The sequence below is a fragment of the Camelus bactrianus genome, chromosome 33 (assembly GCF_048773025.1).
Source record: "Camelus bactrianus isolate YW-2024 breed Bactrian camel chromosome 33, ASM4877302v1, whole genome shotgun sequence".
Classification (NCBI taxonomy): Eukaryota; Metazoa; Chordata; class Mammalia; order Artiodactyla; family Camelidae; genus Camelus; species Camelus bactrianus.
In genome coordinates, this window is record NC_133571.1 from 24,873,075 (window position 1) to 24,899,685 (window position 26,611).

General features: G+C 53.4%; 2 protein-coding genes across 6 annotated transcripts in view; one reads left to right on the top strand and one right to left on the bottom strand.

Annotated features, from left to right (window-relative positions):
• Window positions 1–2,720, top strand: part of JAM3 (junctional adhesion molecule 3) — a 39,125-nt gene extending 36,405 nt beyond the window's left edge. The window contains exons 7-9 of the mRNA XM_074357057.1: window positions 17–143; window positions 227–281; window positions 588–2,720. Coding sequence (XP_074213158.1) covers window positions 17–143; window positions 227–281; window positions 588–623 — 218 coding nt within the window. The 3' untranslated portion in view covers window positions 624–2,720. The remainder of the gene's footprint in view (window positions 1–16; window positions 144–226; window positions 282–587) is intronic.
• The window catches only part of NCAPD3 (non-SMC condensin II complex subunit D3), a 67,200-nt gene that overhangs the window by 12,523 nt on the left and 28,066 nt on the right, over window positions 1–26,611 (bottom strand). Inside the window, exons 17-35 of one of the 5 annotated variants that reach the window (XM_074357054.1) lie at window positions 25,777–25,968; window positions 25,382–25,479; window positions 25,173–25,288; window positions 22,038–22,145; window positions 19,937–20,051; window positions 19,727–19,834; window positions 16,175–16,413; window positions 15,404–15,483; window positions 12,292–12,429; window positions 12,022–12,155; window positions 11,711–11,910; window positions 9,392–9,502; window positions 7,720–7,893; window positions 7,254–7,369; window positions 7,008–7,147; window positions 6,252–6,329; window positions 4,045–4,119; window positions 3,903–3,963; window positions 3,290–3,822 (exon numbers count right to left, since the gene is read on the bottom strand). In XM_074357054.1, the coding sequence (XP_074213155.1) occupies window positions 3,714–3,822; window positions 3,903–3,963; window positions 4,045–4,119; window positions 6,252–6,329; window positions 7,008–7,147; window positions 7,254–7,369; window positions 7,720–7,893; window positions 9,392–9,502; window positions 11,711–11,910; window positions 12,022–12,155; window positions 12,292–12,429; window positions 15,404–15,483; window positions 16,175–16,413; window positions 19,727–19,834; window positions 19,937–20,051; window positions 22,038–22,145; window positions 25,173–25,288; window positions 25,382–25,479; window positions 25,777–25,968 (2,392 nt within the window). In that variant the 3' untranslated portion in view covers window positions 3,290–3,713. Of the gene's footprint in view, window positions 1–3,289; window positions 3,823–3,902; window positions 4,120–6,251; window positions 6,330–7,007; window positions 7,148–7,253; window positions 7,894–9,391; window positions 9,503–11,710; window positions 11,911–12,021; window positions 12,156–12,291; window positions 12,430–15,403; window positions 15,484–16,174; window positions 16,414–19,726; window positions 19,835–19,936; window positions 20,052–22,037; window positions 22,146–25,172; window positions 25,289–25,381; window positions 25,480–25,776; window positions 25,969–26,611 lie in introns of those variants that run through there. The other 4 variants (XM_074357053.1, XM_074357052.1, XM_074357055.1 and 1 more) reach the window with 4 other exon arrangements.

Sequence of the window (26,611 nt, forward strand, 5' to 3'; positions counted from 1 at the left end):
ACCCCCTCCTCTCCAGATGACCTGAACATCGGCGGAATCATCGGGGGGGTCCTGGTGGTCCTGGCCGTCCTGGCCCTGATCACGGCGGGGATCTGCTGTGCATACAGACGCGGCTACTTCATCAACAAGCAGGACGGGGACAGGTGAGCCCACCTAGCGGGACAAAGCGGAGCTGGAGGCAGCGCTTCTGTGACCCGTCGGTCTCACTCCGCTCCTCCTGTTTCAGCTACAAGAACCCAGGGAGGCCGGATGGAGTGAACTACATCAGGACGGACGAGGAGGTAGGGTGAGGGACAGGGCAGACCTCCCAGAGGACCCCTAGTGGTCAGTGTCCCCAGCGGGGAAAACAGCCACCCCCAACACCCCACGGTCAGTAGGAAGAGACCTCAGCTGCGGTCCAGACCGCTGCCTGGCCCTTTGGCCTGGATGAAGCGGGCAGGGCGCTCAGCCAGCCGGCCCTGGTGGCTGCGCCCGTGCGGACGACGCTGCACTTCCTGTTGTGACGAGGGTGCCTCTTTGGGAAGTGGTGCGAGGGTCCTGGCTCCCGTGGCTGGGGGCTGCCCTCGAACTTGGTGTTGGCCTTGCAGGGCGACTTCAGACACAAGTCCTCGTTCGTCATCTAGATGGCCGCCACCAGCGGGGACCTGAGCTGGGAGCAGCCCTGGGGAGGGCACCGTACAGGGCAAGACACTCGCGCAAAAGCTTTTTGTTTTGGCCAAAGTTGACCGCTACTCCTTCCTTACTTTTTAACAAGCCACACAAATAAAAGTTTTCCTCGAGATGGGCACAGTCACCCCGAGCAAAGGACAACTCCCACCGGGGGCAGGCAGGCGCTGTGGGCCGGAGAGGCCAGGTGACCTGCCCTCCCATGGTCGTCGGGGCAGCACCGGGGGCTCAGCGGTGGCTGAACCAGTGTGTCTGGAAGGCGCTTCTGGGAGACAGTGCTGCCAGGCCGTGTCCTCCGGGGGCTGTGCTGTGGCCACGTCCTGTGCCCCTTGGGGAATCTCTGACAGCAGCTGGTCAGGAAGGGGAGCTCTCACCTGTGGGACCCGCTCCTGTGAGGAGGGCTCCAGCATCAAAAGAAAGCCTCCGTCTTGGGCTGAACCTGAAATGGTACTGATGCGACGTCCTGCTTTTCTATGGGTGTTTATTTTTACAAATTTTACATTCTAAATTTTTGCTAAAGATGTATTTTGATTACTGAAAAGAAAGTTTCTATTTAAACTGTAAATATGTTGTCATACAATGTTAAATAACCTATTTTTCTTTAAGAAGTTCTACTTCAGGTAGGAGGCCCCCGCTCCTCACGCTGAATTGGAAAACACCAGTAATTCAGAGTACTTTAACCCGAGCAGTCTTCTCAGGGAGGCCTGCTGCACCTTTCCTTTCGCCACGTACATGCTAGCATTTCCCCAGGAAAACTCACGCCGTCTGTGCGTCAGGCACTGCTGCTTAGAGAAGCTCTGAAAGGCCCAGCTGGGCGGTGCCCACCCTGCCCGCGTCTCCGCGGAGGGACGGGGGGCTCCCGGGGTGGCTTGGAGCTGCCTCTTCCTCACATTGCTCAAACCACCTCTGCTGAAACCCTTACACCTGCGTGCAAACCATGCTGGATGGGCAGGGTTGGGGCAAACAGGACACTGGGTCCTGACTGAGGCCAGCCCTGCCCACCTCTGACCCCGACAGTGGCCTGGCCTGTGGACCAGCTGTAAGGGGGCTGTTCCTGTGCCACATGGTTCAACCCAGGACAGTGCCAAGGGGCTTGGAGAGGGGGGTCCTCTGTGCGGCCCCAGCCTGGGCCCCCGGACAGAGTTCTCTGTGAAACAAAGCAGCCTGTCTGGCGCTAAATTCACTTTGCTCACTTGTGTGGTTTCTGAGACTGGAGCCAGAGGCAGTTTGGGAATCAAATCTGAGTAAAGACAGTGAACCCACTGTCCCTCTGCGGGGAGGACGGCACGCAGACCACCCGCCTCCCTGCCGCCCTAGGCAGTGGTGCGGACACCAGTGCCCGAGTCAGGCCCTTCCTGACCGTGAGTAAAGTTCTCACCCGCCCGAGACACGGTGGCCCACCCCGCAGGTGCCAAGGCCTGGCTCCCTGACACACACTCAGGCTGGGGGGGCCCTGTGGAGCAGGGACCTTCTCAGAGGGCTGCACCCCGCCCACTGTGTGCTGAAGGAGGGTTTTTATGTAGAACGTAGTCGTCCTGGGATTAAACTCTCAGTGTCTTAATTTTTTATACTTTTTAAAAATTGAATACTTGAGATTTACGTTGACCTTTCTCTTTTGAGCTGTGTGAACCTTTGCCATGGGTGTTAGCAGAGGCGTGAACAGCCCTTCACAGTGCTGGGGGCGCCTTCTTCCTCGGCCTTCGTGTCTCGACAGCATAGACATCAGGCTGTCCCTCCACCCTTGCCTCCTCTTGGTGGGGGGGTAGCGCCCCCATCCTGGTTGTTACAGTGATGGGGAAGCCTTGACACCCTAAAACCACCTCCGTAGCCACATGACCTGGGTCTGAGAGAGGAGAGTGGGGTCTGGGAAGTTGCTGCCTGTCTCATAAACGCGTGGACGAAAAAGATGGAACCGCCGCTGGAGGCGCGAGGCCACGCTGGGCTGCGTGGCCTTTGTGTGGCGACAGCTGTACGCAGTGACGCAGACTTGTGATGACTAACACGCCTGTACGTTGGTATTTTTAAACCTCATTTATAAAAGCTTCTAAAAACCATCTTGGCCGCCTCCTTTCTCTCCTCATCAGCGTCTTGTCAGCACAGCCCCAGGCCTGGAGGGAGCGGACGGAGGTGGGGGTCTGCTCAGGCAGCCCTGCGACTGCCCCCCCACCAACAGCGCACACTTGGGACCTGGGCTCCAGGGCTCAGCACCCTCACTCCCGCCCACCAGCACCTGTGCAGGACTAGCAACAGCAACCCTGCGCTTCTGCTTCTGGGAAAACGAACCAACCGCATTTCCTTCTGGTCATTCTTGGACAAAACAAGTGTTTGATGGTTACCGACCTAACAGTGTCAACAAGGAAGCAAGCCACTCCCCCATGAGGACAGCCCTTCGCGGACCGAGCGCAAGTCCGCGTTACTGCTGCTCTGGTGAGCAAGCTGGGGTTTCTTCTCAGGCAGCAGGACGTCCTGCTGCGAGGGGCAAAGGCAGGGGGCAGACGAGCTGCACCTTAAAACCAGGTTGAGTCCCTTTTTCCTACCAGGGAAGATTTTCAGTTTTAGTAAAACTCTGTGTCAAATGACTACCAAGAAAAGCCCTGTGCTAAAAGCAGAGTCTACTGGTTACTTGAAGGCCATGCTTACACTTAACCTTTATTCATTTCAGGCAGCTGCACACTTTCCTAAAAGTTTGTAATTTATAAATAATAGAAAAAATAATACAGTTTTGATATTAAATTTGGGAAACCATGTACTATCAGGAATTCAAACCAGCTACAGAAGCCTGATGAGTGAAGGAGAGCGGGCATGCTGGGCTCTGTGGGGACCGGGGTGTAGCTCATCGGAACAGACTCGATACTTTCAAATGGAGAAAAGTTACAGTGTTAAATAGCTAAAGACTTTCTCTGGTATTTTACAGTTTTGAACCCCACATTTCACAAGGAGGAAGGTACAGGACTGGCCAGCTGCCCAGGCGGACAAGCGGGCTGTGCTGGCACCACAGGGAGAGCCCTGGCAGATGCAGCAGCAGCGTCCAGCTGAGGGACGTGCAGTCAGTTGGCTGTTTGCAGGGGGGTCTTCCGGAGCGACCTCCTGCTGGGGGCGGTGCTGTCCCTGCCTCTGGCGGGAGACGTCACATTCCACTGCGGGGGCTGCGGGGGCCTGGGGAGGAGCAGGCTAGTCACCACGGGCCAGGACACCCCGACAGGGACGCGGCTAGGCAGGGGGTCTGGCCAACTTACGGCTTGTCGGGCAGCGACAGACACAGGATGTCGTCTCCGTGACTCTGGGCATCCATTTTCTCTGAAAGAGAGTCAGACAAACTCAGACTTCCTGGGAGAACAATGGGACTGCAGCTGGTGTGTCTGACGGGCGGGGACTTGCCTCTGGCAGGGCACGGTGTCCGGGGTGAGCCTATGTAGCTGAGTCCTGCTCCAAACGTGACATTCTGGATAGTTCCTGGTGGAGGGAGATGCATAGTTAACGGAGCGCTGGGCGGGGGGGTCTGGGCCCGTCCAACGCAGCGGCCCCACCAGGCGGCCCTTGCTTGTTGAAGACCCTGTCCCCACCCCCCCCCCAATGCTCTGACTGCCCGTCCTCCCGAGACCCCTGCCCCCTCCTCCTCTCCTGCAGCTCCTCAAGTACTGGCAGGTCCTTCCTTCTGTGCAGTCACTGCTGTCCCCCACCTCACTGCCCACCTGGGCTTAGCCCTCCAGTTCACTAGGCAACTGGACCGGTGCTGGCTCTGCAGCTTAGCAGGTGCAGGAACTATTCTGAGAACTACTCAAGTTTCTTTCTCTCTAAAAAGGAAAACACCTCCCTCTCTCGGGGAGTTGCTGGGTTTAAATGAAACCATTTACATGGAATCCTCAACCCAGTCCTTGTGCCAGGCTGGTGCTGAAACCTCACAAGGGCTGTGCTTCAGCAGCTGGGACCCCCGCCCCCAGCGGCAGGCTTGTCTGACGATCTGCTTGTGCCTCTTGAGGGCTCCGCGCTCAGAGGCCCGGCCTTAACGTGGTCGTCGCCCCCCTGCAGCCGGTCTGCCCGCCCACAGCCCTCCTGCCCGGGGCCCTGAGCACAGGGTGCTGACGCCCCGTGCGTGCACAGCTGTCACCGCCCCTGCCGAGACGTCACGCCCATGTGCTCAGGGGGCACGCTCGTGGTTCTGGTCACCCCAGGGGCAGAGGGGCCCTTCCCGGCCGCGGCTGGTCTCTGTCAGCGCAACACTACTGCAGCACTGGGAGCCCTTAACAGGCCGCAGCAGGGCCTCCTAGTCCCTGGGCTCTGCGTGCTCCTCCTGGGAGGTGGGAGCCCCGTCAAGGCGGAAGTCTCCAGCCCCACAGGGTGGGACCGCGTGCTCTGCTGCCGACTTACATCCTGACAGGGACCTGCCAGGAGAGACCCCCACGAATCCTACACTCGAGGAAGAAGAGGCTGTTGACCTGGGACACCTGAGAGTCCTATGTTCAGTGTATCCCAGTAGCAGCAGCCATGAAGCTTTCAGGCTTCCCGAGAGGGGCCCGGGCTGCCAGGACTGCTGGGGCGTAGCGGACGAGCAGAACCACAGGGCGATGTGGTCTCCCCGCTCCTGCAGCATCTGGGACCCGTATAGGAGCACAGAGCAGACACAACACTTTTCTGCTTGAAAGCAGCTGACTTTCTACAACTGTGACATTATACCTGCTCAGCACACAGGAACCCAAAGTTACCACTGCTTTTCGTGACAAAAGCTATCACAATTTGGTTGTCATCTGGGAGGAAGGTAGGTAATCTTCCTTAAAAGGAGGACAGAGATGAAAATCATCTGTGACTGGCAAATATTCCAAGTGATTGCAGGTACCAGAACCACCAAGTTGGGGCCCGGCGCGCCTGGGGAAGACACCCGACTGGCACCGGGACAGCAGGGGCTGGAGCTGGAGAAGCCGAGCTCACGCCCAGCTCTGCCATCCACCTGACCCCTGTGCTCTGGCCGCAGGCCCGGCGGACACGGTGGAGAACCAAAGCAGAATGGACAATGAGGTACTTGGAGGTGCAGTGCGTCCAGTCTTCAGGGTCGGAGGGGACAGGACGTGGGGAGGACCGCACATGGCTGGGCTGCGGAGCGAGGGGGCAGGCAGCCGGACAGGACATCAGAGAAACCTCCCAGTGGGAGACAGAAGACAGGCCCTCCGCACGGCTGGCAGTGGAGCCCTCCACACGCTCAGTCGGCTCCGAAATGACATATGAGTGGCGAGTGCCAACACATGATCCCACGAGGTGGGTGCAGGCCCAGCTAGTGACCCGAGGTTGGCTGGAACAGCACCGCCCAAGGATGGTAATCAGGGTCTGAGCTGCAGCCCCTCGCCTGCCAAGCAGGACACCTCGCACGCAGGGTGAGGGGAGTTTAACCGCACGTCCAGGGTAAAGGCATCTGGAAGAAGCTGGCGGTCAGCCGCGCAACGTCAGCGTAGTGCTCACGGCGGCCTAGGAGCAGCCAGACCGGGTGCCCTCCACTGCCGGCCTCAGGAGAGCCACTGCCCGGTGGGGACGCACTGGCGACAGAAGGGGTCAGCTGTGACCCAGCACACCAGTCCCGCCACAGGGGTACTCACGCTCAGGAGTGCTGATGGCCCGGTTAGTGACGCGGTCAATGGCTCCACTGGACTCTTGCTCCAGGCCCTGGGAGGACGCTACGGAAAAGCAAGAGTGTTACCTCTCCAAAAACCTAAACGGCACCGGAGAAAAACATCCCAATGAGAAGACACACTTGTAAGATACACGGTAAACTTAATATCCCAAATAAGGTGTTCGTGCGAAGAGGTGGTTCAGAAAGACACACATACAAGGTAAACGTGAGGGACGTCAACCCTTCTCTCTCAGATGCGAAGAAGTGGACGTTAAGATGAAAACCGTCAGTCTCCAGAGCTAGCAAAGAAGGAAAATTATGAACCTGTGCCTCTAGGAGGGCAAGGGGGCCCGCGTGGCCATGACTGGAGGGTCACATGGAGGGAACTGGAGAGGATGGTGTGAACGACCAAAATACTCGCGGGAATTAACCCTCAGAATCACACACGTACAAGACTGTATGTTTCAGGCTGTTTATCTCAAAAGGTTGAAAAATGCCTCTGCTTCCAAGCTCGGGCCAGTGATGAGCACGTGTGAACGGAGACAGACGTCCCCCAGGCCCAGGGAGGCCGTGACCAGGGACTGTGGGAAGCGGGAACAAACTGTGTACAGGAAGGCCCCAGCTTCACAGTGAAACCACATACACTCTCCACTGTCGACAGGACTGTTTGTTCCCCAGACCAAGTCCCTTGTTTTAAAGACGAGCAAACAGAAACCCTTTCTGGGTGAGGGAGGGGACTCACCTTGGTTGCTGGGCTCGCCTGGGCTCCTGGGACGCACGGAGGAGGGCAGCAGCCCTGCACTCCGGCTGCGAGGCTGGCCACTCAACTCCACGGCCCTCCTGACGGAATTGAGGACGGCGATGGTGCTCAGTGACACAGGCCTGCAGCCGCGGGGACACAATGCAAAAGTGAGATGCGCCCTTGCCCTCCCTCCAGCCCCCTGATGACACGCGGACGACGCGCCCCTCACAGCCTCGGCCCGCACACCTGGCTCTGTGCATTAGCCTCTCTGGTGGCCCGGGGGCGGGGGGTGGGCTGCCGGGAGCGAGTGAGGCGCCATCTTTGCCAGCTCCTGCCGGCCCTATTTCCAAACTCGGTACGACCTGTCCCAGGAGGAAAAGAAAGGCTACGCACTTCCTAACACTTAAAAACCTGCAGTCTTTACACTCCGAGCAGGCCCACAACTACCTCATTTCACACTCATCCCGAGCGTGGCCCGGGGGGCAGACCTGGTTCTCTGTCATCAGGGCGTGAGGACCTGCCCACTTGCCGTCTGGACCCTCCCACATTTCCCTGACTGGGACACAATGACCTTCCCAGGGGAGGCCCTCTGTGACAGTGTCACATGGACACATGGCCGCCCAAAGGCCTAACTCAGCCGGCCGCACTCACAGGTGGGTTTTGGGAAACACTGGGGAAGGGACAGCAGGGCACGGGGCGGGCGCTCACCCACCTGCACGGCCTGCGCCCCCTGGGCGCCCATGCTGGGCCGCCGGGCCAGCGCCTGCTCCTGCTCCTGGGCCAGCTGCTCCCGGTGCCTCTTCATGTCGTACTCGAGCTCTGACGCCAGCTGCTTGTCCAGCGCAAAGAAGTCCTTGACTTCATCCCGGTAGTCCTGCATCACCTCCTGAAACAGACCGGGGGCATCCGTGCATGTTTCCCTGAAGGAACAGAACGTGACGAGTAGCAGGAGCAGTAAGACTGCTGTGCTGAGAGCAGGCCACACCGACTCCGTCAGCTGACAGGTCAACACCGCTGCCCCTGTTCCAACCACACAAGCAGCTGGGCCTGATGCGGGATGTCAGCGGACAGGTCTAACCTGGAAGCTTCCCATCTCTGCCTATTACCTCCCAGATTCCCAGGGGGAGGACATGGAATCACCATTTCAGCCTAAAGCAGCCCTTGTAACAGGCACAGCCCTGCCCTGGCAGCTGGGTGGTGTGTCTGAGTGGTCTGGCTTGGCTCTGGGTCACCATCAGTCGGCTCAAGGGATCCTGCAGCATCAGAGGCAGGCCCCTGAGGAAGCCAGGTCAGAGGCAGGTGGACAGGGGACTCCAGCATGGCCCTGGCTGGGGGTCGCTAAGGGGCAGTGCAGTCTGGCAGCAGCTTGCTGTCTACACTGGCTTCTCAGAGGACGCAGCTCTGGCCCGAAGCCATCTGTGCATCCTCCTCTGAACACAAGACAGAAGACCTGTCATCACGTTGTGCGGGAACACTCTCGGGTCTTGAGGACAGCTGCAAGGGACTCTCTGCTCCGAGAAAGAACCATTTTCTGTCACATGCTGGGAGAAAGCACTACCGTGGCCCCAGTCACGAGGGGAGCCCCCGTGAGGGGAGGAGAGCCCCATGGGGGCTCCCAGTTGGAGGAGAGAATTGCGGGTCCACACAGTCCCCAAGCCATGCTCGGGGTGCGCTCAGAAACGGGGACTCGCTTTCCTCAAACGTTCAGAGAGTCCCCTAGGAGTTCAGCTCTTTTATCCCTTTCTGAGGTTTATCAGAGCAATAAAACCAGGAGTGACCGGGAGTTCTCGCTTTCTCCACAGTCAGCCCAACTTCCCACCTTCACGTCTGCAGGATAAAGATGTTTGAAAAATCATACTCATTGTAATTCCACAGCCCTTTTTGGAAAAAAAGGATTCCTAGCATTTTTTGAGGAAGCAAACAGCAGAGGGTCAACACAGAAAAGGAAAAACCTACTGTGCTCCTGTTGGACTGAAAGACTCCGTGGAAAGGCCCGTGGCCTCACGTAGTCCACGCTGTGTGCGCGTATGCACGCCCTGCTGTGTAGACTGGGGGTCAGGACCCCTAGGCCCATGACTCCCTCTGAACAGCACCTCCCGACTGGTAATCAGAGAGAGCACTGGAGGCCAGCGTCTGGAAGGAAACCCTGAGCAGTGTCCCCCTGCAGGGTGACAAAGGACCAGGCTCTGTTCTTGGCCGCAGCGGAGACCCTTCAAGGCTGAAGCTGACCAGCAGCAAGGACACAGACCCCACTGCCCGAGAAGGCAGGCAGGACGGCTCCTCCCACAGCCAGAGGCCGGCCAGGGTGCAGCTCTGAGCTTGGACAGACCCCCTTCAGGACTGTGGGAGGTGGGGGCCCACCAGCAGCCCAAGCTCACCCTTACCCTGAGGTAGTTCATGAGCTCCCGCAGGGCTGGCATCTTGTTCTTCTCGAGCACAGTCTTCAGGGAGATGATGATCGGAATAATATTTTCTATGAAATTCCTCTTCTGGACCTGCAGTAACACGGAGGCTATCTGAGGTGCACAAAGCCTGAAAGACCAAGGCTCTCCCTCGGCCTGGCTCCTGCACAGCCGGCCGTGCACACGATGCACGTTTACTTCTCATTTCTGATACGACTGGGGGGGGTGGGATGGGCCACCACCTCCGTTGGGAAGACCGAAAGCACTGCCTCGGAATGCTCGGGGGCGCTGCAAAGCAGGAGGGGGCCAAACAAGAAGGAACGAGAAATGCAGCTGACCCTTGAACACCTGCTGGAACTACGCAGCTCCACTCACAGGCAGAGCTTTTCAACCAACACCTGCTTGTCTGAAGATCTGTGGTTGGTTTATCAGATACGAGGGCTGATTGTAAAGTTACAGAGATTTTCGACTGCGAGGGAAGACGGGGGTGGCACTGTTCAGGGGTCAGTGGTATAAGTAAAGCTCCAAGCCTCCAACGAACCCCCTCAGACCCCTGGCTCCACACTGAGCCCCTCCACTCAACGTCCGCCCTTGGACTGAATGTGAGCTCAGTTCTGCTACCCAGGGAGACGGCCAAGATCCCACGGGTGGAGGGGCGACGGAGGAAGGGCCGAGCACGGAGCTGGTTCCTTCTCTCTCTGTAACTCTACACACATTCAGAAAAGGGCTATGTGTTTATACAGCATCGGACTGGGCCAAGCCTGCATAGTCTTCCCCAAGGATGATTACTCATCACAGGTATCTGCAGTAACTCTTAGAATTAAACTAACACATTACAGCAGCCCACACGTGCAGGAGCACCGTGCTGGATCTGAACCTGTTCTCCTCGTTTAGAGTCACTGGTATGTACTCCTTACTTGTAAATCACTCATTTCTAAAAAGTCTTATCAGAGTTCTTGAAACAGGAGGGCAAAAAGTAAAGAAATAAAGAATTTAATAAATATGAGTCTGAGCAGATGCCAACTATAGGGATAAGCTCACAAAGTGCCTTAGAGGCATTCATTCAACAAATATCAAACACCTCTGCACCAGACACAAGGCTAAACTCTGGGACTACAGAAATGAGGCTGAGAATTCTGGCCTTCAAGTTCCTTCCAGAGCAGACTGTGTGTTACACCACATGGCCCCATGTGACAAGTGGCAGGGTGTTGGGGGCTTGAAGGGGCCTAGAAAAGAAGGGGCAGATGGCGTGAATGTCAGGGAAGCATCTTTGAAAAGGTGGCACGCAGAATGTGCAGGAATCAGGTGGCAGCAAGAGAGGGCAGGGTGGGAGAGCGCAGCACAGACAGACTCAGCGGCGGGCAGAGGCACGTCCTCCCCAGAGGCCCAAAGTCACCTGGCAGGGGGAGGGGACATGAGACTTCTGTGTGCCCTAAGGAGGAATCAGGACTTTATTCAGGAGATGACAGGCAGCACCAACCTTATTAAACGTGTTATGAGCGTAACTTAAGTACATGAAATTCATCCATAGTAGGTGGACAGTCCTCGAGTTCGGGCAGAAGTATGTGCTGAAGGACCGACCCCACAATCGAGAGAGATGACAGCCTGCAGGCCCCTGTGCCCCTCCCTCCAGTCTCTGCTCTGTTTTAAGCAGGGGAATAAAAGGATCAAATCTACACCAAAGAAAGGCTGCTCGGCAGCAAGGTGGGGCCAGCTCGAGTCAGAGAGGAAGTGGAGCCTGCAATGGCACAGGTTAGAGGAGTGTGGAACCGTGGGGACTCATAACGTGAATGGAATGGACTGGGGACATACTGGATGTGGCCTCCAAAGCCCTCAGGGCTCAGGTGGACAATGCAAATGAGCCATCCAGGCTCTGTACAAGAACTTGGGCCTGGGGAGGACAAGGTACCGAGCTGCCATTCAAGCCCTAGTCTTCACACTCCCCGGCCAAGCACAAAAGTGCCCGGCTGGCCAGACTCTGGGCTCCCTGTTGGACAACCTGGTGATAAAGGTGCCCTTCTCCACAGTGGAGACAGTGGGAGCCATGAAGGAGACAGGTGGGAGGAAGGAGAGACGAGGCACTGGGTCTGAGATGCCTGCGGCCCAACCTGGTGGGTGGAAGTGGACAGGTCCAGGCTCCCCAGAGAAGCTGGAGCCACGAGCACAGGTGGGGACAGTCACCCCCAGGGGAGTGTTCCAGCCACCAGTGGGAGTGCAGCAGGGGCCTCGGCAGATGCCAGGGCTGGGGGCCAAGGGGTGCGCCGGGGGTGGGCAGGCCCAATGAGGGAACGGCACCCTCACCTGGGAGATAAGCTTCTTCTGTGCCTCCTGCATGACCGCGTTTGCCAGGGCCAGGTCATCCTCCTCCGAGAGGAGGTCCTTATCTGGTTTCGACCTCATCGCCAACAGCTTGATCTCCTTGGAGCTGAGCACCTCAAACGTGTCCGAGAGCAGCTCGTTGGCCTCCATGTCCAGGGGCAGGGTGCCATCGGCGAAGCACGCTGAGGGGAGCAGGGGGCAGGTGAGGAGCCGTGGCCGTCGGGGTCTGCGTGGCTCGGCTCCCCGGGGCCCCTCGCTGCAGAGCTGGGACAAGCAGCAGGCAGCCAGCCTACCCAAGATGCCGAGGCAGAGCTTGGAGGTCATGTTGAACCGCTGCTCATCCGTGAAGTGCTCCAGGAGGAACCTGTAGATCTTCATTCGTTTCTCCTTGTTCGTCTTCCCCTTCAGCGAAAACAGCTGCTTCTCTCTAGGGCAGCACAGGGGCCTCAGCACAGCCTGGGCACGGGGCTGAGTGGCCCTTCCACCCCATGTCCTGGCTGCGCCCACCTCTCTGAATGGCCTTTCCCCCCCGCCCCATGCCCCCCCCCCCCGGCGGCGCCCACCTCTCGGACTGTGGGAACCTGTTGTACTTCTCATGCTTCTCGTAGCTGCTGAAGTGGAAGATGCACTCGATGAAGTGCTGGAAGAACGTGGTGGGGCTCCTCTTCAGCAGCAGGTGGGCCAGGCAGAACTCGCCAAGGCTGTGGAGGGGACAGGCAGGGACCCCAAGCCGCTTGCAGGCCGCCTCTCCATCACTCCACAACCCTGCAAGACGGAGCGCACCCAGCAGACAGTGGCTCCGTGGCACACCCTGCCCTGCGAGACCAGGTCTCATCAGCTCTCCTTGCAAAACCCAATGGGCTGGGACACCCCCACCCAACCCCGACGGCCATGACCACCTAGAAGTGAACCCTGGCCTCCCACCCTGACTTGAACTCTGAACTCTTTCAAGGGCTGGGACTAAGCCCAAGAGCGGGTTAGTCCGAGTCCGTAGGATGGGGACCCTCTGTGGAGGCAGGGGCTGTGGGGACCAGGCTGCAGAGGGACCCAGAGGGCCCAACACAAGGCGGTGTGGCTGCTTCCCGCTCTGCCCTCCTCTCTGTCCTCGAGGATGCACTTCCTGCACAGCCTCTCAAATCCCACAGTTAGTCAGGGCAGCACGAGGACCACCTCCATTCATTCCTTTCACAAATATCCACAGTGTCTCCTGTTGCAACTCTTTTAGACGCTGGGGATAGAACAGTAAACAGAACAGAGTCCCAGGGCCCCCCGGGGAAGCCCTTTTCTAGTAGGTAGACAGATGTCACACATGCCATACAAACACGTTCCCAAAAGTGGTCTGATGAGAAAGGTGGCCGGGGGAGGGAGGGCTGGCTGCTGCCTGAGACGCCGCGACTCCACATGGACTCCACATGCGGCAACGAGACCTAGCCCCTCCTCTGACTCTCCACCGCCCGACTGCTTGGGAACTGCTTCCTGCCTTCCCCATTCCAGATCCTACCACCTCGGCGACAGTCTGAGTGTTCCTGTCCTCACCCCCCCAATCCTATGTTGGAAACCCCCAAGGAGGCTGTTTCAGGAGGTGGCCTCTGGGAGGGGCTTGGGTCAGGAGGGCAGGGCTCTCACGAACGGGGTGAGCGGCTTATAGACAAAGCCCCGGAGGTCTGCTCCCCAGAAGGGGCATCCCCAGAATCCTAGCACGTGGCCCTCATCTCAGTGACACCGTCATTCACAAGCTGCCCAGAAAGCGGTACTTGTCACAGCGGCCCTCTCTCAGCGCACCTTCAATGTCCACACAGCTTCTTGTTCTCCCGACTTCATCAGGACACCTGCAACCCCGCTTCTGAGGTCAGACAACCCGCCTGCCCACCCTGCCAGTGTTCTCACTCCTCACCCCAAGCCGCTCTGCACAGAGCCCTCTGGATTTCTGTCTTCACTCCCTTTCCTATCTCCATGGCCCATCACTCCATCAGCCTTGCCTGAACCTCTCTGGGTCCTGCCTTCTCGCACATTCTGCAGCACTTGCCCAGCAACCCTGCAACAGCCTCCCTGCCCCCCAGCGACCACGACTATGGTGCTAAACGGACGCCACCTAGGGAACACAGGTCAGATGATTCTGGAGGCCCTAGTTTTGTGTTTACATGACCAGTATAAAATGTCATGCAATTCTGCTCATGCCAGAATCGTCAGGAAATCCACCTTCACCAGAAGTAAGCTCAAAGGGCTCTGCCACTGCAGTCTCTCCAGAAGCCCTGCACTAGCAGATGCACATGGAAAAATCAGTGCATTTAAAGTAAGCAGATAGGCCTGACCTTTGGTCAAAAAACATGGGAACGAATTAATTTAAACTACAGTTACCAAAGGTACTCATCAGCTTTTCAAAGCTGAGAATCCTAGTCCACGCTTTTACCACAGTTCAGACAAACCCAGCACGCAGAGATAAAATGCAAAGATTTAAGGGGGATGTAATAAAATGCTCTAAGAGGCAATGAAAATCTTACTTAAGCCTCTTGGTCCTAATTTCTTTCTGATCCATGCTCTCATCACCTGTGTAACAGGTCCTGCGTGCATTTTACATACTGATCAAGGCTCTTCCTAACACACACGGCAGGAGCTGGTCACAGTGGGGACAACATGGAGACGCAGGTTAAGTAGCCCTCCTCCCTCCTGGGCCCCCGTCTGAGAGCCCTCCGAGCACGTCCTCTTCCCCCGCCATGGCCGTCGAGGGCACTGAGCAGCTACCTCCACCCCCTCCCAATTGTACAAACAAAGAAAAAGAAAAAGTAACAGCCTGGGCTTTCCGCTCTGACTCCAGACGTATTAATTAGAATGTTAACCTTCTACCTGTTTATTATGGAATATGTTCCTCCTTGGAAAATTATACCCACAGGAGATCAAGCAGAGCCTCTTCCACGGAACTCAGAGTAAACCATGGGTGACTATATTTGGAACCAGAGGGACCCATTATTTAATCTGCTATTTATAGTGAGTGAAATCTATGACCACCTCCTCCCAACTGTGCTAGCTTTTCCGTGGCGCTCAATTGGCAATTTCCCAACTGCAATCTTGCTTTGAAAAGAATCCCTCATACAACATAATCAAGGTTAGCAAATTCTGTGAGATCACTTCTCGACCCCTTGAAAACAAATCTTTTAAGAAAGTTATGGAAGGACAGGAATTAACAAGTGGCAAGGCGACCACTTCCCTTCTAGTTCTCAGGAATCACCACTTCCCAGGGCCATGTAAACAGCATACTCTTACTGAGCGATGCTGTCTTAACTCCCAGAATTTCTTCCTCACAGTTTCTACACTTAGAAGAAAGTCTGAACTCCTACTAAAACTAATACTCTCCTGGCCTGGAGGTCAGCATTGACCGGCTGCTCTTACGGCTGGTGGCCCCACCGCGCTCCTCGGCTCTGTCGGAAGAGCACACAATTGGTGAATGTGTCCACATGGACACCCATCAATGGTCGATCTGGACAAAGCCTTTTCGTTTTTGTTCTTAAACTTATTTGCAAAATAAAGCTTTCTACTTTAAAAATCTCCTAGTTTTCTGGCCACTGACAAAAGCTCATTAAATCTAAATAACCCAACTCTAAACCAACTTCAAAAAAAGAGATCTACATGCACCGGGAAGTAGGCCAACCACTCGCTGCCCGGGTGAGGGAGGCTCACCTGGCGATGTCGGGGTGCGGGTCTGTCAGCGTGCTGACAAACCGGAAGAACAGGGAGCCCTTCCACTTCACGAAGTCCTCCTGCGGAGAGAAGCACGCACATGGTGAGTCTCAGCAGAAAGCCTGCGGCTTCCCGGGCTGCCCGTGCTCACACCACCACCCTGAGGGCTGATGAGGGAGGGTGCAGGCAGGACCCCCGACCCCTCTGCCATCCGAAGATGAGCCAGAGCCCCTGGCACACTGTGTGAACACTGAGGGTACAGGACACACCAGAACACACACACAACTCAAATGCCTTCTTTTCAAAGGTCAGAGTCTTTCCCCTCATGCAGGGCTGCACACACACTCCCGCAGGGCCCTCTGACTCCGAGCGCGGTCCCAGCGGACACGTCTCCTGGGCCCTCGGAGCAGGGCTGTGGGAAGGCTGGGCAAGTGCGAGGGTCCATGTTTTATAAAGAAGTGGTGTCTGGGGATGCCGACGGCTCGGGGACTGGAAGGAAAACTACTCGTCTGCGGGCGCTCTCCTCCGCCCGGGGCTCGTCTGTGGTGGAGCGCGCGCTGCTTGGCAGGCCCTCTGAACCAACACCCCCAGGCGCCTCAGGACGTCACGACCTCCTTATGAGTCTGTGCAGAACCTCAGAAGAGTGGTATTTTAAACCACAGGTGAGGCTGATGATTTTGGCCTCTACAACAGCCCAACCCCCACGCTGCTCGAATGCTCCATGAAGACCCCAGAAGCGGTGGAGGGATGGCAGGGTGATTGCACACGCACCTGCAGGAGGTTGGTGAGCAGGAGGAGCGTCTGCTTTCGGACGAAGGCATCCGGGTCCTTGAGGCACATGGAGATGTTGGGGATGTACTTGTCCACCATGACTGTGTACCGGATGCACAGGTCGCATAGGACAATGACCACGTTGCTGCGCACGGCCGCGTCCTCGCACACCTCCAGCTCCCGCACCAGGGCTGGGACGCTCTTCTTTGCAAGGTCCTCGTGCTGTAAACACAGCTTCCCTGCCCCGAGAGACCCAGACTCAACTCCAGTCCTCCGCCTTAGCTCTTGTCCAGCTGTGCTTTGCTACGGACTTTACTTACTCAAAGTCAAAGCATCACATCAACAATTACAAGAGATCAAAGGCAGACCAACTCTGACTGAGCACTAAGCAGCTCAAAACAGCGCCCCCACTGGGTTTCCTGAGGCACGTGCCACAGGATTCCCTTCACTGTAGTAACGTCATCTGCCTTTCAAAGTCAACATTTGAATTCCGGCATTATCTACTTACCTGGAAAATGGCCAATCAAATCATTTCACCTTTGGTTATACACATAATTGACAGAAGTTAAAAATCTGAGCTAGGTAAATAAACGATCATCTCATCCATTTCATTTCTTGTTCATAGTCAGGAAAAGGAAGACTCCTGCTGAGTTCTGTGTTTCATGCTTTTTAGTGTGTAGCCCGGGGAGTGTTTTGCTCTTATTTACAATTCTTAGGTTTTTGAAAAATAACCATTAGTACAAAAAAATTCATAACTCATATCCAGCATAAAATACACAATCACACACAAAAAATGTCAACTTATAGCACAGAAGTCAGCCTTTTCATGATTAACAATTTGAGTTCCTGGAAAGTATCAAACCATCCTTTGCAAGGATTTTTCAATATCCACAAATCAATGTGATACACTAACAAACTGAAGAATAAAAACCATATGATCACCTCAATAGATGAAGAAAAAGGTTTTGATAAAATTCAACATCCATTTATGATAAAAATTATCTAGGAAGTGGGCAGAGAGGGAACACACCTCCACACAATAAAGACCGTATGTGACAAACCCACAGCTAACATCACACTCAGCGGTGAAAGCATTCCCTGTAAGACCAGGAACGAGACAAGGATGCCCACTCCCGTCACTTCTATTCCACATAGTTGAGGGAGTCCCGGCCACAGCAATCAGGCAAGAAAAAGAAATGAAAGGAATCCACACTGGAAAGGAAGAAGTAGAACCGTCACCATCTGCAGATGGCAGGGTACTGTGCACAGAAAACTACCAGAGCTCGTCAGTGACTTTGGTGAAGTTGCAGAATGCAGAATTAACATACAGAAATCTGTGTACGTCTGCACACCAACGGTAAGCTGTCAGAAAGAGAAATTAAGGAGACATTTCAACAGCACCAGAAAGAGTAAAATACCTACAAATAAACCTACCTGAGGAGGCAAAAGACTTGTACTTGGAAAACTGTAAGACACTGACGGAGAAACTGAAGATGGCACGAACAGGTGGAAAGACATATTGTGTTCTTGGAATAGAAGAACACTGTTAAAATGACCATATTACTCAAGGCAACATACAGATTCAATGCAATCCCTATCAAAATACCAATGGCCTTTTTTACAGAACTAGAACAAATTATTTTTTAAATTCATATGGAAACATAAAAGACCTTGAATAGCTGAAACAATCTTGAGAAACAAAAACAGAGCTGGAGGAATCAGGCTCCCTGACTTTAGACTACACTGCAAAACTACGGTGATCAAAACAGTGTGATACTGGTACAAAAACAGACACATAGCTTGATGGAACAGGATAGAGAGCCCAGAAATAAGCCCACACACTTATGGTCAATTAATCTACAATAAAGGAGGCGAGAATATACAATGGAGAAAAGACAGTCTCTTCAATAAGTGGTACTGGGAAAACTGGACAGCTCCATGTGAAAGACTTAGATTATAACAATCTCTAACACTGTAGACATAAGTAAACTCAGAATGGATTAAAGATCTAAGTGTAAGGACCAGGTACTATAAAACTACTAGAGCAAAACAGTGGCAGAGCACTCCTTGACATAAATTGTAGCAGTATTTTTTTGGATCTGTCTCCTACAGGAAATAAAAGCAAAAATAAACACATGGAACCTAATCAAACTTAAAAGCTTTTGCACAGCAAAGGAAACCACCAACAAAACGAAAAAACAACCTACTGAATGCAAGAAAATATCTGCAAATGATATGACCAATAAGGGATTAATATCCAACATGTATAAACAGCTTGTACAACTCAGCATCAAAAAAATCAAACCACCCAATTTAAAAATGGGCAAAACTGAGTAAACATTTCTCCAAAGAGGACACACAGATGGCCAACAGGCACGTGACAAGATACCCAACATCACTATTAACCACAATGAGGTATCACCTCACACCTGTCAGAATGGCCACCATCAAAAAGAACACAAATAACAAATGCTGGAGAGGGTGTGGAGAAGAGGGAGCCCTCTAGACTGCTGGTGGGAGTGTAAACTGGTGCAGCTACTGTGGAGGACAATTTGGATGGAGGTTTCTCAAAAAACTAAAACTACCACGTGCCCCAGCAATTCCACTCCTGGGTATATATCCGAAAAACATTTATTTGAAAAGATACTAAAACACTCATTTAAAAGGATACATGCACCCTAATGTTCACAGCAGCATTATTTACAGTAGCCAAGATATGGAAGCAACCTAAGGTGTCCATTAGCAGGTGACTGGATAGAGAAGTTGTGGTACATATACACAAAGGAATACTACTCAGCCATAAAAAGAATAAAATAATACCATTTGCAGCAACATAGATAGACTTGGAGAGCATTATGCTAAGTGAAGAAGTAAGTCAGACTGAGAAAGAATAATACTGGATGATATCACTTCAATGTGGAATCTAAAAAATACAACAAACGAATGAATTTAACAAAAGCAGCAGACTCATACAGAGAACAAACTAGTGGTTACCAGTGCGGGAGCGGGCAGTTTAGAGGTGGGGGTGGGGGATACCGACTGCCAGGTGTAAGACAGGCTGTGGGGGTGTATGTACAACACGGGCAATACAGCCAGTGTTTTAATGATAAATGTAAGTGGAAAGTAACCTCCAAAAACTGTATAATAATACAAAAATATGTAAGATGAAAAATGCAACACAGTCACACTAAAAAAACCAAACCAAAACAAAAAATGATCCCTTTATGAAATGAACTGCAAATTTACTTCTTCATTCCCAGGACTCAGTGCGGTGCCTGGCATACAGTTCTTGATGAAGAGACTCCGTGGTGCTACTTATGAGTATAAAGAAATCACAGGTAGAATGGTTAAATTAACATAACAAACAAAAGCTCCCCGTGGGGAGTATCTTGCAGCCCAGGGGCACCCTAGTGCCCTGCAGAGCTTGATGCCCCAACTAGAGTCATCTCTCAAATTCACAGGAGCTGGAGCAAATACAAGCTTACTAAGTAACTGGCTTACTTAAGACAGAAAGCACCCAAGGAGTAGACTGCCCCGTGCTCCCTTACTCACCCAGGGTGATGACGGCATGTGCTCTGATCACGGAGGGCATGACAGAGCCTTGGACCTGGGACAGTGGTTGGGAGGCTGGGGCCTCACTGCTGCCTGGACCTGGCGTCACTGCAGGAAGGGGGAAGGAGGAAGGGCTTGTCTTTGATGTTCTGGGGGCAAACCCAGCCTCAAGGCAGCAGGTGCACAGGGCCCGCCAAGTGCCTTACTTACAGCAGTCTGCACTGGCAGAAGCAGCCAGGATGGACTGGATCAGCAGGAAGGCTCTCTTATCCACGCTGGCCGGACAGAGCTGGGCGATATCTCCTAAGGTAAAAATGTACTTCACCTGCAAAGAGAATTGGTTTTGCAAGAAGAATAAGGCAAGAGAAAAATGACCTCCAGCTAGATTAAGGCCATGTCAGTGGAGAACTTTTCTGGCCCCCAAATTAAATGAACTGTTTTTTTCTACCCCATAAAAATACATAGTCATTGTCAAACTTCAGTCACCGCTGAATGAAATTCACCCCCAACTAGAGTGACCGTGTAGTCTTGTTGTCTACACCTAGACGCTCCTCCGAGGCACCGGTGGTGTGACAGTTTTGCTGCGGGAGCAGGGTGAACCATGGCGCTTTACGCACACGCGAGCGTGGCCCTGCCCGCAGACACTGCCCTTGTTTGGGTGCAACTTTCTTCTCCACGTGTGTTGTGTCACATGGCCTCGTGCTTGCTCTCCTCACGCTGACCCATCACGCTGGCTTGAGTCCGTGATTCTTCACTTCAGTACCAGGCATCCTTTCATGTCAATGTACACAATACACGTTTAACAGTTGACTACATTAGCATGCCGCCACCCCAGGGCACTGTACTAGGGCCAGAGGCTGACGTCCATCTCCTCCTTCCCATCTGCCTCAGGCCCCATGACAGTCAGTGCTCTTCGTCCTCGGAGAGGACGTGCAGGGTGGAAGGGCGTATAAACTGCTGCGTACCTTAAAACTCATTTCCCAGTTGTCGTCCTGGTTAGCTTACTAGTTAGTCTCCTACCAAAAACTTACAAGAACCTGCCTCCTCAAGCTGCCACTACTGTGTCTTTTTTAAGGACATTCAGCTTAATATTTAAGTAATAGTGCTTTTTTATCCCAAAAATGCAAGGGTGATGCTAAATAAATAGTAAGATGCAAATAAAGGCTTTTCAGAGTAAGAAAGCTGATTAATAACAAGGGTATGTGTTTTTGAAAAGATTGGACGGTCCTGTGCCCTAGTGCGTTACAGGAAGAGTGAAACAGACAATATGCTTGTCAAAATTCTTCACATATATTATGACTGAAGGGTAGATTTTGGTGATATATTTAGCAGTTGAAAAAAAACTAAGGGGGGAAAACTAACTGGTCATAATAAGTAAGCGTTTTTCTTAGTTCGGGCAGGGACTGTTCAGACAAGTCCACAGAGTCAGACTCTCTACAGGAGGCCTGGGTCAGGCCGCTCTGCACACTGTGGCCTCTGACCTGAACACTCACTTCCTCCTGACAACGACACTTATTCCTGCGCCGTGTGCTGATGGCTGCCCCAGGCAGAGGGCTCGTCTTTGACCAGAGCTGAGAGTGGTCTTCAGCCCCGGACAGGTGCGAGGCAGCAGAGCAGGAACTGAGCACAGAGGCAGGTGCACTACTGATTTTCAAACAGACAAGGGAAATGGCCAAGTTTTGCTAAATGCTGGCCTCTCCTGAAGGGCACCAAAGGCAGCTTGGGTTGTCTTACTGGGCGGGTCAGAGGATGGAATCAGGAAATGGCCCCGCAGTGACTGGTCAAAGGCAGGTCTCCCCGATCCCATTTCTAACACAGGTGCGGGGCACACACTCCTGCTGCCCCCAAGTCAGCAGGTTCTCCGGTTTTCAAATATCTCGTTTGTTTTAGACATGACTTTGGAGTGGTTCTACAGACTGATAGTCAAGGCTCAGCAGACACACTGCAATTTTTAAAAACATTAAACGAACAAGCCAAGAGAACAAAGAGCATGCTCGCTCTAATATTTTCTCGCCTTGCACTTTTGAGCTCACGCCACCAACTCACGGCACACACTGTGCTTTCCCTGCTGGATCAGGTGTCTCACAGGATCTGACTGGCAGAAGGGCATACCATCATTTCCCCCTGGTGATGAGTACGGGAGAAAAAATGGACAGGTCACCAGTAAAAAATTCTTATTAAAAAAACTAAGTTCTAGGCTAGGACAAACCTTGTCCTGCTAACAGTATGGGAAATGCCCATCACAAAGCCATGCACAAGCCTAGCTGAGCTACAGAGGAGAGGAGGTCAGTTAAGAGCAGGAGGTACTCACCACCAGGTCTTCATCCATCCTCCCAGCCCCATCCTCCTTCAGAACGACGTTGGAGAGGCAGCACACACAGGAGGAGAGGACGTCCCCACACACCTGCACCAGTAACTCCTGTGCAAGCCAAAGGCCATCTCTGAAGGGCGCCTTCCCCTCAGACTGCCCACAAGACACAGCTTGCTCGGAAGAAACTGTGACCCTCACACATGTACCCGTGCTTGTGCCTCTTCGTGCCTTCAGCAGTCAGGCCACAGGAACCGGCTAGCTGGAATTTACCAAGAGCATCTGGATGTGCTCTTTGTTACATGAACATAAATATATCATGTCTTTCTACATTCGCCCTGTGAGAGGGAAAGGCACATGTGCAGGAAGACCCAGTGCCCTGATCTGCAGGGGAGCCAGAGCAGCAGTGCCCTCCACTACCCAAGAGAAACACAATCCTGCTGGCACATGGGGATGAATTAGCTACTGTAATAAACTGTATTTTTAAAAGACACAGAATAAGAAAGGACGGCTGTTACCCTCCTGAAATTTATTCATTAGAGACACGTTTTCAGTGTCTTACTAGCTGAAGGCACCTCTAGGGGTCCCACCTCTGGCCCACACATCTCGTGACACTACAGGCCAAGTGAGGAGCTCCATCACGTCCCACCACCCGGATGTCACTCCCCTGGCAGGTGCCGCAGGAAGGGACTGTCCTGACCCCTCCCAGGCAGGGCGACCCTCAGAGTCTGCTGCACTGCCAGCAAAGCCCGCACCTGGTCCAAGGGCTCTGTGGTCCGACCTGGCCTGCGCGGTCCCCAAGCTATCATCTTGATTACTTTCTAAAGAACCACCATACACACGATGTTAACAGACTGCACAGCCCGGGTTATGATGTGGCCCTGGGGAGCTTCTGCGATGCCCTGTTCTCCCTGAAGGACCCCAGGGCTTAGGTGTCGGAGTCCTGAGGCCTGGCACCGCTGGCAGGGAGGAAGGGCTTTCAGAGTCCGGGAGGGCACAGTCAAGGCCAGCCAGTCCTGGGATTCTCTCCACACAGGGCTTCTGCCACGGCTCCGGCGTCTCCGTGAGCCCCTCCGTGACCAGATTTCGGCAGGCCTCAGGACGGCTTTCCCCAAGCTGGCCAAAATCTGTCCCCGTGCAATTTCCACCAATTTATTGATGCCAAATAAATCCAATTCTCTGTCACCTGCAGGTCCTTCATGTGTGAATTTTGCAGGCAGCCTGTCCCCATAAGGCTTTCCCTTCCCCAGCTGAACACGGCAGGCCCCTCAGCTGTCCCTGCTCAGCCTGTGGTCACCCTCACCACTAATGGCCTCCTATGGACACGTGGGTCTCATCCACATTTCCCTGAGGAGCTCTCTCGGAGATAAGAGTACAGGCCATGTTGCCTTGGGTCTAACTCACAGGGGCAGGACCACCACCTCTCTAATCCTGACTCTCTCTCTCTCTCAACACAGCCCCAGGCGGCACCCATCTCTCCAGTGTCAGCCTCAGACGCAGTGACTCATACCCAGCTCTCAGAGAGCAGGGATGCCCAGAGACCACACCTTTTCCCACGCAGGCTGCCATGGAGCCACCTCTCTACTCTTCTTGGGGTAAAACCTGTTTTCCTCAGTAAAATACAAGATGCTCATTTACAGAGGAAAGAAACAGAGAAGTATGTTTACGTCAGGTTCTAGGAAGTCTCAGGGCCTCAGTCAACTGTCCCCCACTGAGGGAGGTGGGGTTGGCAGAGCTGAAGCCCTGCCTCGTCCTGACACAGCGGTGAGCCCCCTCTCCCAGGTCTTGGTGTGTAAGCCTGGTAAGAGCTGTCTTCCTCCCAGCCTCTGGCAGCGACATAACTGATTCTCCCAATGACTGTGGCCCATGGCAGGCAGTGAGACCCTATAGACCTGGCCCCCCCGGTGCAGACCCCATTGTCACAGGGCTGTGACAATGCTGGGCGGGAACCAGGGACCAGTGCCAGCAGGGATCAGAACGAAACAGCTCCGTGTCACAGAGACTTCAGGGCAGCAGCTCCGCAACCCGCGTGGAAACCCCACCTTTCCTACGTCATTCTTTCCTCAAAGTCAGCTTTTTGTTTTGTTCTTACCTATCTTCTGCTATTCAAATATACTCCCTACTTAGGTAATGTTCCTTATTTAAAAGTTTTTCACACTCTTTCTTGCATCAGAGATAAATGGTCAGAAAACTCAAATAACGCAAGTATCCCTTTCACCAAAAAGTGCCAGAAGGTTTATGCCAAGAAAACACCATAGAAAGAGCCGGCATTTTTAGTTAGGTAAATTTCAAACTGCTTTAAGTACTAAGCAAAAAAGGTACAATGTACTGTCTTACTACATCAGTTACTACAAACAGAAAATGTTAAATGAGCAAGGAAGGAAGCACAGGGAGGCCGCAAGCAACCTGGATGAAGCAAGTGTTCCTACTCTGGGAAACTTAAACATATTCCAGCAATTATTTAAATTAACGTTTGACTTCTAAAATCATTATTAATAATCCCCAAGCCTAAAATTTTTCTGTCTAGGAGTGTATTTCATGTTAAGAACAGAATACACTGTAATAATTTACCATTAGAGACATGATCTGGATAGCTCTGGGGAGTCAAAGTAACCTTCCGTCTCACAGAAGACACTGGTGTGGAGCTGTGATGACGCATCCCCGTGGACACTCACAGGAGGCCCTGGGACTCTGGGACATGACCCAGCAGGAGACAACCAGGGTGACAGGGTAGGGTTTTCGTGGGGGATGATTTATCAGAAATTGTCTGGTCTGGAGGAAAACCCTGACTAGGTAGGAAGTCATTTCCCACATTCTTTGAGTGAAGGGGGAGGTGAGGGAGACGCCCCCAACACCAGGGTGACAACTGAGTTAAAGACAACCCTGCAGGTTCTCACTAGGAAACACCTGCCAGCAGGTGTGCTTCCTCAGAAGACACTGGTACCAGGACTGGGGGTGGCCTCCTGTGGGAACCATGTGCCTTCAGCAGCCCCGTCCACTGCTTGTCACAGTGTTCCTTGTAGCACCAGCTGTGGGACCACCGGTCCCTCCAGGTTCTACAGAGGGAACAGGCTCCAGCGCGAAGGCGCAGCACCACGTCTACGTACAAATGACAGACACGTGGGGAGCGCAGCTTACCTGCTCCTCCAAGGGCGTCTCCGCAGATGCTCTACAGAGACTTTGCAAAGTATCAACAGCTGAGCTGATCAACTCTAGTGACCACTGGAATCCATTCAGCTTACCCTTGACAACATCTAAAAAGAGTCAATTCCCTGAAGTTTAACTGCTTGAAAACACATACAAAGTGGGAGGCAGAGCCTGTTCCCACCTCTCCAGCAGACACTCACCAGTCACCTTGTCCCGGGTGCTCTGAGGGAGGTGCTTTGCAATATGCCCGATGACACACAGAATGTGCCCTAAGGTGTCTGCGCTGGGGCTCTGCTGACTGGGGAGAGGGCGGAAGACACATCAGCACAGAACCAAAGGGAGCACCGCCGCCACAAGCTTGCTCCCCTCGGACTGCGCCCTGGAGGAGGCAGGCGGCGTGGGTCAGGAGCAGGAAGGCACTTACTGTGCCTGCACAGTGAGGGCTCAAGTGACCCCTGGTTTCCATGTCTGTCTTTACGCCAGAGTTTAAAGAAGAGACAAGAGTAACGGTACTATGAGGACCCCCCCGGACCCCACCAGGCGCGCTGCTCCCAGACTCTGGGCGGGGGCAGCAGCTCGCCCCTGACACGCGCACCTGCTGATCTTCTCCCAGGACTTGATGATCCTAGTGTAGTCCAGTGCGGGCGCTGAGCCAGCCACCTTGGCGAGCAGCATCCAGGCCGGTGCAGAGTGCTCTGTGCCAGCGTGGGAGAGCACGTTGTTCACAAAAGCAGAGGAGAATTTATCTTTCTTGGCCCAGATGTGAAAAGCCTTATTTAAATAGCGGCTGGAAAAGAAGATGGGAAAGCAGAACTAAGACTACAAATACACACAACTGCTCAGATCAGCCCCAGTGAAGGGTGTTGACTTCCGACCCAGGACTCCTCTGGCACACGGAACACCCATGCAGAGGTTCCTGGCTGGTGGCACGTCTGATACCAAATTAGGTGGCTCCCTAATTTGTATGACACAAAACAAGGCATGTTTATCTCCCCTTATAAACTGTCTGTTCTTACAGCAAAGAATAAAATTTCATAATTCATCTGAGACCCTTCTCATTCTCACCCCTCCAAAATTTCTATACAAACATACGGGGTAGGTTACCAACAACAAATACACCCAGAGTTTATAACGACCAACAGTGCAGATACTGTCCCTTTTTCAAGGAAGGCCTGGGGCAAAATGACATTCTAGCATTTAAACATGGTGATGTTAAATGAGCTAAACTTCGCTCTGACCTGCCAGCGCCACTCAGAAATGCACAAAACAAAAAATGCTTCTGATGTATTAAAGTATTTATGTCAGGTCACTGCTGTTTTTTAGTCATTTCTTATTTTGCGTTTCCCATAGCACTGAATGAGATTCTGGATTCTGCGACTCATGAGACGAATGCATTATATACTTAAGTGGAGAGAAAAATACACTCCATC